At 41.4% G+C, this 13269-nt stretch overlaps 1 protein-coding gene across 4 annotated transcripts in view; it reads right to left on the reverse strand.

Annotated features, from left to right (window-relative positions):
* GNE (glucosamine (UDP-N-acetyl)-2-epimerase/N-acetylmannosamine kinase) overlaps positions 1–13269 on the reverse strand; it is a 33676-nt gene that overhangs the window by 14903 nt on the left and 5504 nt on the right. The window contains exons 1-6 of one of the 4 annotated variants that reach the window (XM_056513021.1): positions 10013–10048; positions 5889–6097; positions 3279–3730; positions 2171–2323; positions 1510–1722; positions 1183–1270 (exon numbers count right to left, since the gene is read on the reverse strand). In XM_056513021.1, coding sequence (XP_056368996.1) covers positions 1183–1270; positions 1510–1722; positions 2171–2323; positions 3279–3730; positions 5889–6097; positions 10013–10027 — 1130 coding nt within the window. In that variant the 5' untranslated portion in view covers positions 10028–10048. Of the gene's footprint in view, positions 1–1182; positions 1271–1509; positions 1723–2170; positions 2324–3278; positions 3731–5888; positions 6098–8603; positions 8702–9805; positions 9897–10012; positions 10049–13269 lie in introns of those variants that run through there. The other 3 variants (XM_056513017.1, XM_056513020.1, XM_056513019.1) reach the window with 3 other exon arrangements.

Here is a 13269-nt window from a genome sequence, read left to right on the forward strand (position 1 = left end):
CTGGTGGGGATCGTCACCATCTTGCCTCTTTGTCCCTGCCAGCATGTGGTCACCTGGAAGCATTTTGGAAGGGAAGGGTGTGATGCCACCTTCCCTTAGTCCTTCACCCAGGTGGCTGCCTCTGGCAGGCACTACTTCGGGAACAGGTATTTCTGGCATTTCAGGTCTCTCTTTGTTCCCGTGGGGTTGTGAGATTTAGCAGTTTGGAACCTAGCAGTTACTTCCTTTTTCCTCTCCCCTGCCTGTTGGCATCCTTTTTGTTAATAAACTGTTATCTTTTCACTTACATCTTGTGTCTTGTTCTTTACTGGTAGAAAGTGACCGGTTGGAATCAAGGGCTAGGTTACCCATTTTAGAGTGCCCACTTTATTACACTGCCTCAGAACAAGACAGATCTTCAATCTGAAGCTGCAGCCAAGGAACATCTGTCTCTGCACAGGCTGCTATGACCTGCTCCCTAGGAGGATGCAATGGCACAATCATTGCCCTTTGGACTCTTTCAGTTTAAAGCCCATCTCACCAAACTGGCCAGTGTGCTACCAAAGACTCTCTGCCCCTTTTAGCCAGGAGGATCCCATTCCCCTGCAATAGGCTAAAAATCATTAAAACACAAGCCACTGTTGTAAAAGCCAAAACCTTCTCAATTGCACCAGGCACCAACCCAGACATTGATCTGCACAATGTGTCTGCCTCTGTCTGTCCCGATTTCTCTAACACGTGGGACAGAAGAGGAAGTGACTTGGGCAGTGAAGTTTTTCACGTGCTTCACCACAGCTTTATAGTCTTCCTTGATCCTGGCCATTTTTTGGCTCTCAGTGTCATTTGTACCCACACAAAGAAGTGTCCTTTAGGCTTAAGTCAGAGTAGGTGGACAGAATGTTCTCCCCCATGCTGCTCCTAGAGAACAAGCTCTCTTAATCACACTGATCTAAGTTAATATCAATTTTGTTCTCTTGACTTTCTGTTGGATGCTAAATGACTACTTGTATTGAAACATTTTGCTCTATAAATACTACTGCATACCAGACATCACATTATGGTTCTGAAATGAAAAATCATTTGTAACCTCAGATCAGTGCATAAAAGCACTCCAATCAAATATGATGAAACACCTTAGGACTAAATGGCTTTTACTCTAGTGCTTTAACATCCTCTCCAATGAATTAAGATGAATATACTCACCATGGATATTGCTTCCCAAACTGCAGCTGTAGAGCATGAAGAATCTTATCCTGTGTGTCAGCATCACGAACATGAAGAACATTTTCACCTAGATGACAAAAATTAACATAATAGGACAGATCAGATCCTCAAATTGTGGTAAGAGTATAAGCTGCTTTAGAAACCAAATAAAACCCTGTTTTTATTTCCTCTGTGAGGGGAAGATGCCCATCAGATTGATATCACTCTTCATCAGTTAAGTGCCTCCTCTTGCTTCCACTAAAGCAACAGTGACACCTCTGATACACTATCCTGCATTACAAAACACTAGAGTTAAGCAAAATGTACCTGTTTCTCTTCCTGTTTGACGTGTCCCCAGGTTGATGACAGGTGTGCCAAAAGCACCCACCTCTCTAACACCACAGCTGCTGTTACCAATCATACAACCAGCATGAGCAACTAGCTGAATGAACTGGTCAAATGGCACATGCTTTACTGCCCGAAAATTAGGATGGTGTTCAATGCCCTTTTTCCTCATCACACGAACCATCTCTTTGCTTCCTACAGAAAAACAAAGTAGAACAAATTATTTAAGCTTTAATTTTAAAATCAAAGTCCAGACACACAAAGGATCTAGCAGCCAGCCATTCACTGAGATGCCAGCTCTGAATAGGTTTTGTTCTCTATCCTTACAGTGTAAACTGAATAGCTCAGCACATATGCCAAAGTTTGATATAAGAATTCACTGCAAACACGTGTTTGTAGTTTTAAGTTAATTTAATAGGCACTAATATTGCTCCTACATGTCACGTGGTTTCTCCTCGTTTTCCTTTCCCACACTGAAAAGCTGAAATTGTCCTCCAGCAATGTGAACATGGAGCTGCAGCAGATGTACCCATGAGGCTGCCACCATCCAGCTATTTCCATCTGGCTGGAGCACCTGGGACAAAAGCACTCTTTTGAAGATAATCTGTTAGGTGTCACTCTGTCATGAAGGTATTCTACTCACCTGCATCCACATTAGGGAACAGGACAAGTGTTCTCTTGTTGAAGGAAATGAGTGCATCTAGTGTCAACTCAAACATCTTTATGGAATGTTTAATATCTGTGGTTACAGGATGTTGTAGAGCAACTATATAATCTCTGGTTTTGACATCTTCACCTGTTCAAATGGAGGGCAAGAAAAGTTTTTTTATTGGCACAGAATATCAAGAGGAAGGAAGGACATTATTTTGGAACTACAGATGTGAAGGCTTGAGAAGTCAAGGCAGTGAATGGGATATATGTAACACATAGGGATCGATGCTGGAATAAAAATCAAGGGAGTTACAGAGTAACCTACAGAGTTATTTCCCTCTCTAAGCACGTCTCATAACTTTAGAGACCATTACCTAAATGTCAACAAACTGTTAACTAGCAAGTTTACTTCTGAAGCTTTCCAAGACTACACCAAGATTGAAAGACTGTTCTCACACCACTGTAAATCTGGAATAACTCCTTGGAATACTTGGAATAACAAGTCATACTTGTCCTAGTATATTTGATAAACATCTATCTGCAAAACATACTGATTGAAAAAGACTCCAGCTTTCAACTACACATGGTAACCGTACAGGAGACTGCTTTGTCACAGACAAAAAGCAAACATTAAACTCCACCGCTTACGGGAATTATTTGTAAGTCAATGAGTATGAAATACCAAAAGCCTTTGGCACATTTTGTCCTGCTGCAGTGTGTTCCTCAAAAAAGGTTCATAATAAAAATTCTGTTTGATTTTTTTATATTAGGGCCTGAACAACTTTGAACCTATTTAACCAAAACTTTATTATACCAAAGTAACTGCCCATGTAAGACTGATCTGCTATTAAATTGTTCAACTCAGAGAAATTACCCATTTAAAGAGTTATTTTTTGACTTGGCAGAAGGTATAGAAGTGTTCAGTAAATTAGGTTTGTAGCTTTTCAGCTGTATGTGGCAGAATACAGAATACAAGCAAATGTAGAAAGAAATACCAGCTACTATTAAAAAATATAATACTTTTTGACTAACAACCTACTTACTGAGTTCCTCTAATGTTGAAAGGCGTATGTGAAAAACATAAAAAGTGGCCTGCTTACCTAGCCACATGCTAATAATGCTCATGTAGTCCTTGTTTTTGGCAGAGAGAAGCTTGTCATACGAGGGACAGCCTGCTAAAAGGATGCGGTCGTGGTCCTCACACATGGCTATCAAGTGCTGCTCCGCACTCCTCGTGCAGCACACGTGGTAGTGGGCCAGTTTGGTTATGGCATGTCTGATGGAGTCATCGATGGTCCCGCTGACCTCCCCACCTTCGATGTGAAGAATGCGAATGTTCATCAGGGCTGCAGACGTGGCCAGGGCCAAAGCATCGAATCTGTCCCCATGGACTATCATTATGTCAGGCTTCAGGCGGTTGAGGACATCGGGCAGCTTGACTAAAGCAAGGCCCACTGACTCCACCATAGCTGCCTCATCCTCCCCTCTCACGATGGTGTGCAATCTTGTATGAATATCAAAGTCATCTTGCTCAATCATACGGTAGGTATTACTGAAGGTCAGAGAAAAAAGGTTATTAGAGTAAATACAACTTGATTTTACAGCAATATTGCTTCACACGATAAACATGAACTACAAAAGCTGTACTGGCATTTGACAGAAGATCTGCTTCTCACATCTTCTTCACTGAGGAAAGCAGCCTGTAAGATTTTAACAGAATATTCTCATCCATGTGAAGATCTAATGTTCCAAACATCTAGTTTCTCTAGATACCTTTAAGGAAGAACTGTGCTGAACATACTCTGGGAATCCCCAGAAATCTCTATGTGTCCGCAGAGCCTTTCGGAGAACAGACGTGGCAAGATTTCCTGTCAGAAAGAGTTTATTGACTTTTCTGTGGACAACTGTATAAATACAACAGGTGTGGTGCAAAGCTGAGGCCTGTATGTTTAAAGAAAACATCCCATAGTTAGTATATATTATTTCAGATTCTGTATTTTTTTAAGGCAAATCCTTTTTATTTTACTGAGTAAAGGGGCTTGTGTTTATATAGCATAAACTTTGTTACGTTTCCAACTCCATTTACAAACATCCTTCACAGACCTACCATTTTCCTGATTATGTACATTTATTAAATGTTTTTCTTTTTGTTTCAGTATTCTTTGCCTTTTGAAAGGTGAAAATCTAGGAGGAAAACAAGACTGTGCATTTCTGGTGGTTTTGTTTCTTTTCTGATCCTCCATGCATTTCAGTAACAGACACTTCACAGGATCACTGGCATCTGACTTCTGCTACTGTTGATTACCCCATTCACATCACTATAGTATGCATGTTTGAGGACCCACTCATTTTCTAGGACAACCCAGATTAAGGGGTGCAGGCTAGGCCCTGGAAAAACTCCAAGGACTACCTGGGTTTTAGAATACTTACCACAAAGTAACTAACTGCAAAAACATTTGCCAGATCCAAATCTCTAATGTTTGCTTTGTGCAAATTATTCACAATACAGAGGCAAGTGTTAAACACCTTGAAACTGGAAAAGCAGTATTTTGTATTACTTTGCACAAGTCTAGCAGACAGCGAAGGGTTATGTGATATAGAGAAATCAGGGCCAATTCAACCTATTAACCTGTCAAGAAGTTCAACTGGGTTGTTTTTTTTTTTTTTTTTTTGGTCTGTTTTTGCTTTGAATCAGATTAGTTTTGTGATGTTGAATACACCTTGCCATGTCACTGTATGGAAACAATGTCCAGTACAAAGTAAGGATAGAGCACTGTAATGTGCAGAAAGAGAACAGTCAGCAGTGGAACATCCTGTCTTATCAGTTTGAGATAATACAACTTCCTCCTGCCCTAGCTTATAAAATGCCAAAATTTCTCATTGTAAAATCCAAAAAGTATCTCTACATGAGGATACACTTTTACATTTCTAAAAGTTCAGCAATGCTGATATACTGCAGACCTGAGCTGAAGTCTGATTTTGTTTTCCAAAATATGTATTTTCATATCTATTTCACTTACTGGGTCCAATCTGGTAAATGCAGCCCACAGAAAATCAACCACAATCCCAAAAAGGCTATCCATGCTGTTCCTTTTACCTTTTCCCCAGCAACCAGAAGAATAGACACCTGGTATGTGGGAAGTCCTTCCAAGGCAAGGGATTTGGACCACGACACCTCATCCTCTAGGCAGGCCACTTGACACCACATATCTATCGTCTTGTTATTCATTTTGTCAGACATATATGACCACACTTTCCTGCCTCCACAGTAGTGGAACTAAGAACTAACAGTGTTCTCCTGGGATATGCAGTATGTAAGTACTTTCTCCAATAACTGTAAAGCAGAAGAGGTGCAATTTAAAATGACTGAGGAGGCTCTTTGCTCCAAGAAAAACAAAAAACTGTAGCTCATTTGACAATCACCAGGTTTCAGGAAAAATGCAGGACATGAGTTTCTCACTTCACACAGTCTGTGATCCTGTTTAGGGTCTCAATCACAGCATTTGCACAAAACTTTCTAGAATTCCAAGACTGGCTGAAAAAATACCAGAAATATGTAATCTCATAAGGAGCTGCAAAAGAAAATTCTGGGGAAAAAAAGTAAAATTTTTTTGTACACACTCATGATGCCAAGACTTCTTTTTCCCTAATGTTCATATTATTAGTCCTAACACCTCAGAAACATACTGGTAGATAAAAATTAATCTTACCCATAATCATCAATCAGGTGGGAGCCAAGCACTACGACATCAAGCTCAAAAAACTGTGGTTCAGCCTTAATACCAAACATAATGGGAGCTAATTTTGAATAATCAGCACGGTTGCAAGTAGCAACACAAACACGAAGTTTGTGGTTGTTTCCATTCTTCTCCATGACTTCCTTCTGCTTCTGTTTTGAAAGATTCTTGAAGTACACCTCCTGACATAACAGATAAAAAAAAATAAGTGTGCCATTAATAACAGTAATTTACCTACAGCAAGTAGTATACACTTCACGAACAGTATACACAAATGCAGCCCAAACTATGGGTGCACAGTAACTACTCCACTGATAATGGACACCTAGTACCTAACAGAACAGAAGTTCTGTTTCCAAAATTTAGAATATAAATATATTTTTTTCTAGTTAAAACTCTCAATTTTTACACATAGAATACAAAAATTCTTTATAAGCAACATTTAAGTATGATGAAGTTCTGCTGTAATTAAACAGTAAAATGACCTCTCTGTTGTGATGGAAACCTCTGTATAAGTAGAAAAATTATTCTGCCTTAGTAAATGAAAGAAAGAAAATCTCATAATCCAAATTACAGAATGGAACAATTGACTGACAGACTCTGTAAACAAAAAGAGTAAGTTTTTGACTAAAACAGTTTATGTATCTCCATTAGACACATTTGGAGAGGTAAAGCAAGTTAAACATTTACTCCTAAACCCTTACATATCCTATTGTAGGCCAAAGTACATTAAGAAAATCAATAATACAGCATTAGGTTCAAATAAACCAATTAAAAAAGAATACTAACAATAATACTAGCAATAATAACCCCAAAATAACCCAAATTTCCTCTCCTCCCAAACAGATATTACTAATGTAATTAAATGTAAATGTAAAGTAAGTACCATCCTTTTGGTATAAATCTAATGTTATGCCAGATTTTTGCTCCACTGTACAGACTGAACTTTTTCTGGGTAATGCACAATGCTTGCTTATCCTTGACTCAAGCAGTATCAATCACTCTACTGAATTTGCTAGCTAGAAAAGCGTGACAGTACATGATAATTTTAAGAGAAGCAATTCCATGCTCCTTTTAGTTTGCATTCAGATTTTTCAGTAAAGTTCTGAAAGAAAGGTTACTGTGACATCACTCTCATGAAACTTAAAAAATTCAGCAACTTTCCAAGATTTCACTATTTTTAAGACATTAGTTTAGGTTTCATCACACATGACAAAACAATGCTTTGGTGTAATAGCAATATTAGGGTGATCAGGAATCTATGCCAAGTTGTCAAAGGTAAAGTGGTATCTCTAGTCCATCTGCAACCCATTATGGCTCTGTAAAACTATGATTGGAACAGACATTAGCCAGACTCAGATCTAACAGACCCACTGTTTTTCCTCATTTCTAAAACAACCTCTCTTTGCAGGTGGTTCTGAGCAGGACATCCTGTCATTATTTATGTAAAACCTGCCATTAATTCAAATAAAATGGTGATCAAGATGTGAATGCCACTTCTGATACACCTATAAGCTTGTCTTTGAAACTGTAAGAACAATATTAATACAACTAGAGGCAAACCTCTCACAAAACCCTTCCAAGTTGGCCCCTGCTGCATACATATTCTGTATTACATAAAACAAGAAGCCAAAGTAATAAACTGCAAAATAAGGATGTGACAAAGCAAACTTAACTGAAGCCTATTAACTCCAAGTTACCTGTCTGAGCTAGGACAACCACAACCCCTCTGACAAAGTGGTTTCTTTTCATTTATGCAAAGCAGGCTTTTAAGAAGCAGAATAGATTTCTGTCCTCATTTTTTCTTCAAGCATTGTCAAAAATTCTAAAAACCTTCCATCTGGACACAGAACATGCCATCTCCAAAAACAGTAGGTCTGTAAGTCGATAAAAATTAAAATGTTATTTTTCACCACAGCTACAGATCCAACAGAACTGAATCACTAGCCCACACTTCTTTCCAGCATGAAGATCACATTTAATTACAGTTGGTATTTGCCTGTAATAATGGTCTCTTGAAATAATTTTAGAGGTAGATGTGGAGACACTCCAAATCTGTCTGAATTGACTAGAATCAAAAGCAGTTCCTGCTATTTGCCCATTTCAACTTCTGTTAACATTATATTTCAAAGCAGAATTATTTCCAGTACTTCCTTAAAACTCTGTAACACAATAGTTTCAAAAAGCTGCCAAGTGAGCCATGCACAGGCCTTGGTGCAGGTTTTCTAGTGCTGTCAATTTTAAACACCTGCTTATCTGAAGAACCAAAATATTTACCCCAGCATAAGGCAGATAACAATGCAATGTAAGTATCAACTGAATGTGGAAATTTGCCACTAATTAAAGTGGCGTATTGTTTTCAAGGATAACTTGGATGTTTCCTAAAGAAACGTGATGTATTGCTACATCACAGTTTAATAACAGACATTATTCTAGCTGGACTCCGACCTTTTTTGAGTCTAAATGCAAAAATAATTCTGTATTTTCAGACAGTACTCACTGTCAACAAGTAATGGCCAAGTGCCTTCTTGGGAAGAATTCCTTCAAGCAGAGCTGTGATGCCCTCCCTAGCTACAGAATTTTGTTACCACTGTGGTTTTAGAATTTATTATCAACTTTTGCAGGCAAGTCATCTCTTTTCAGAATGTTCACCAAAATTATTTGACATAACTAATCACTAACACTTGCCTCTCAGTTTCCAGATGTTTGATTTTATACTGAGTTTGATCTACATCGAACTCTAGCTGGGAGATCCTCCTGTGGCAAGGTCTACCTCTTCCACCCTGTGGGTGCAAGCAATCTTTAGCAGAAAGGAGAAGAGATAAAACAGTCTTCAATGAAAGACCACTTGAAATCATTAATCTCCACGTGCTCTGGTCTACTGCTCTCCTATATCCCATCCTAAAGCTTTTAGGTTATTACAGATACAAGGACTTTTTTAAGACTGAGAAACAGCAGTCAAGCAGCCACTATTTCTGCTAGCAGTCCCTGCAGCATGAGACACCCCTCGATCACTGTTTCACAAACAAATGACACCACCTGTATATTCTACATTCTGCATTCTAAATTCATACCTCTGAAACACTGGGTTATAAAATCAAACACCCTGGAATACTCCCAGTCTCTACACTCTGTGTATGCCCAAGTGTCAAGGGCAATTTCACCTTCCCACTTGCTCTCATACAGGATATTCTGCTATTCTGCCCTGAACTCTTCCCACACCCTGTACCAGTATGTGCACTTGCACCACCCTTCTCCACCCATGGGCTGAGACATCAGTTCTACATCACCTGTGTGCACACACCCGGGGCCTCTTCTTAGAGCTCGATGCAGGTGACCAAACACCAAACCAAGTTCCTTCAGACACCCCCAAACACCTCTGTGAGGGTGGAAAAGCATCCATCACCCTGCACGTGTTAGGGCAAAAAATGCTCCCCACCATTCCCCCCAAGAATGCGGCTGATGCCCCCACCAGACCCCCTCCTGGTGCGAGTAATCACCCCCTGTGCTTCTCCAGAATACTGATACACCAGGAATCACAGAATACGATGATTCCAATGCTGAATGGGAAGGGACCCGCATGGATCATCGAGTCCAACTCTTATTCCTGCACAAGACATCCCAAGCATCCATGTGCCCGAGAGGATTGTCCAAACGCTCCCTGAACCCTGTCAGACTGGTACTGTGGCCACTTCCCTAGGGAGCCCATTCCAGCCACCCTCTGGGTGAAGAGCCTTTTTCTAATACCCAGCCTAAACCCGCCCCGACACTTGTTTCGCAAGGGCAGGGTCTGCCCTGGTCCTGCCCGGCTTCCGCACCCCCACAGACGGGGAAAAGCCACGCCTGCGGCCCGCCGCTCTCCCTGTTCCTCTGGACGGTGCCCGGCGCACCTTTCCCCGGGGGGCTCCGGATCCCCGTTCATCCGGGAAAAGCCCGCGCCGCATCTGCGGGGCTGTGGGGGCACATCCCGCGGGGGCGCGCCCCGCCCCCGCCGCGCTCCCGCCCCCGCGCTCGCCGCGGCCGCCCCGCCGCCTCCCCGCACATCTGCGGCGGCCCGGCCGGCCCGGCCCGGGCTCTGCGCGCCGCCTCGCAGTCACCTTGCCCTGCGCCATCCGCCGCAGCAAGCCCCGCCCGCAGGAAGTGAGCGCGGGGGAGGCGCTGCCGCTGCCGCTGCCGCGCCCGGGCAGCTTCGCCCTCACACGATCACGCCAACAATCAGGCTGGAAAACACCTCTGAGGTCATCGAGTACACCTCAGGACCCAACACCAGCTTGTCAACGAGAGCTCAGCACTGAGTGCCACATCCAGTCTTTCCTTAAACACCTCCAGGGATGGTGACTCCATTGCAACGGCAGCCCATTCCAATGTCTAACCATCCTTTCTGTGAAGAAACTCTTCCTAAAGAGGGACCATATCTCTGAGGTGGAACAGTTTCTCCTTGTGGGTTTGCATATGGAATACTCCATAGATACACATCTGAGCAATCTGGTTAAAACTGCTGGACGTCTCACGGCTTCAGTGGCGGCTGCCGTCGTGTTAAGAGCTTTTAAAGACAGGGCTGTCAGGGACCTTCGTGGGGCTGCTGTAGGAGACGCACAGGCAGGACAAACGCAGCCTACAGGGGTGTGTGGAAGAAGAGGGCATTGCCTGATCGTGCAGGCTCTGAGGAACTGCGACCCTCCACTCAGGGCACCTGAAAAGTGCCTGGGCATGACGCAGAATTTTATAATTTTGGCATTAATTCAGACCAGGGTGTCGCCAAATGACAACTTCGTTGATACACAGCACAATCAAAGAAGCTGTTAAACCAACTACCAGGAGGTAGCTGGAGGTGTTTTGAGGTCAAGTCTCACATTAGTGAAGTGACTGTGACTTGGATTTTATTTCAATACCTGAGGCACCATGTGTAACAACAGCAACCTTGCCCACTATATTCTGATATGAAAACAACTACATAAAACATTTCAGTAGCTGGTGTCACACAGTCCCAGTAAAAGGACAATTCTTCACCCATTTTTATATCTCTGACCTCACATTTGTGTGGCTGAAATCTGAGTCTAGTGTGGTAGGGCCATATATCTGAACAAGACTGTACGACGTTCAGCTGTTTGGTACCTGAACTTTGCCACGGTTTTTCCATCCTGATTGTATCTTTGCTCATCCATATAATACCTGAGGGGTCTCAGATCCCTTCTAGTTTTGCCCTTTAATTCTTAGAAAAATTAGCCATAAGAGTGACTCCTGTGTCTGACATACCTAGAAGGTAAGTGCAAGGAATCAGGTAGTTGCATTTCTGGCCTTTACCAAAGAAAAAGGTTGACTTTCCTAGTAGTTACAAATATTTGTTAAAAAAAGACTTCGAGAAACAATTACTGAAGTCTTCAGCTAAAAGAAAAAATATCTTCAATAGCAATTATTAAAGTAAAAACCCTTTAAGATTTGCCCTTGGGAATGTGAAGTGATGATGTATCTATTCCCCAAGAGAGCTAGAAAGGATCTTATGCTGACGTTCAGAAAGTCCTTAGACATCTGTGCTTCAATGAGTCATAACACCTCAAAGACTCAGTGTTTTGAGAATGTTGCAGCACACCCACTTCAGAAATTACCAGGCATCTTTGCTTGCAATACTGACCACATGCAGTAATAGCAACTGGAAGGCACCTTAGGTTCAATTCGTGTCCATTCAAATTATTTTCATTGTTCTCTGTATCACTAGACTTCCTTTATGCACACTGATTAAAAACCCTAAGTCTACATTCTGGAAATGTCATATTAAATAAATTTGAATTGTCTCATGTAAATGCTTTCAGGTTAAGCTTAACAGCATATCTATGGTTGGTTTCACTGAAACAAAATGCTGAAGAGCCTGAATCATATTTGAGCATGAGTGTATGGAAGTGTGAACATATGGACTCAGACTGGTTTATACTGGTACTAACACAGATAGAAGCAACTACATTGAGAGTTAATTACTCTTACAACAGCATCACTGCATCACTTCATGAGATTTTTCTGTAAATGTTCTAATGGTGTTTCAGCATGTTGCAGTAAAAGGTGGAGAAGAAACAAGAAAGTTTATGCTCCTTTTGGTTATTTCTCTCTCACATATTACATAAACAAGATTAAATTTTTCTTATTACTGAGCCCTGCCTCAAGGCCTTCAGCAGAAAGACAAATGCTATGCAGAGAGATGAGATGGAAGGAGGAGCCTCAGCCCATGCTCCAGTCAGTTTTATGCTTTGCTGCTCAAAATCTCCAATGACACTCTGAAGCCTTGACAAGGCCTGTGGCTGTGAAGAGGTTCATTAGAGGAGTAGGGTCTTGGTATCCAGATAATTCATTGGCACTTCCCCCATCAGAAAGCTTTGCAGGAAGAGTAAAGGCTCTGTAGAGACCATTAAATGGACATTAGTGTCAAAAGTGTTGGGAAATGTTGGAGATAGGAGCTTACTAATTTTGGGAGAGGTCATGTTGCTTAAGATCTGAACAGAAGAATCAAGATCAGTGGGTTTGGTTTGCAGCTGGCCTCGATTCATTGGAAACCCATCCTGCAAGAGGTGAAGGGTGCTGAAAAGGAATGGTCTGTGCATGACAGGGCCCAGGACATAGATAATGTGGACAGACAGAATCAGTAGCAGTCTGATCTGCACTGGTGGTAAAGCACTGTGTTACTTATTCCCTTCTAAAAGCAGAGCATTATGACTTTTCAACATCTACATGATGTGAATCTTTTATTACTTCCGCTTAATTTTTCATTTACGTCCATTTTATTTATGTCAAAGACACTTCCACTAAGATTTTTAAAAGCAGCTGTCCATATCAATTCTGTACTGTCCAGCCTAAAACACCTGAAAGCAACTTGAATTTTAAAGATCAAGGCTTTCAGAAAAGCAGTTCTTTCTGACACAGCCAAACTGATGAACTGAAGATTCTGACAGTAGTGTTCAGCTGCTGTGAATGCACTCCATTACAAATATCCCTTGTAGGAAGAGAGCAAGTACCATGTACCACATGATACAAGGGGAATATAAGGGGAATGTAGGGGAAAGCCTAACAAGTTTTACCTTCCTGCATGTTTGTTTGTTCCTCCCAGTTAAAACTACCAGGTGAGTTGTGCAGTTAACAGCAACTGTGGGCAACCACTTCACAGTTCATATCTGATGTTCCAGAGAAGGGGAAGAGATGAGGGATAAGACAATGCCATAGATGCTATGAAGAGAGAAATTTGGGATTTATTTTCTTCTCATCAAAACACAGATCTCTTACATCTTTGCTTAGTGTCTTATGCTAGCACAAAATGGGCATCTACATATAGCTAAGATTGTAAGACACAGAATTCTCAGCTGAGAGAGAT

Source organism: Oenanthe melanoleuca, chromosome Z (genome assembly GCF_029582105.1).
Source record: "Oenanthe melanoleuca isolate GR-GAL-2019-014 chromosome Z, OMel1.0, whole genome shotgun sequence".
Lineage (NCBI taxonomy): Eukaryota > Metazoa > Chordata > Aves > Passeriformes > Muscicapidae > Oenanthe > Oenanthe melanoleuca.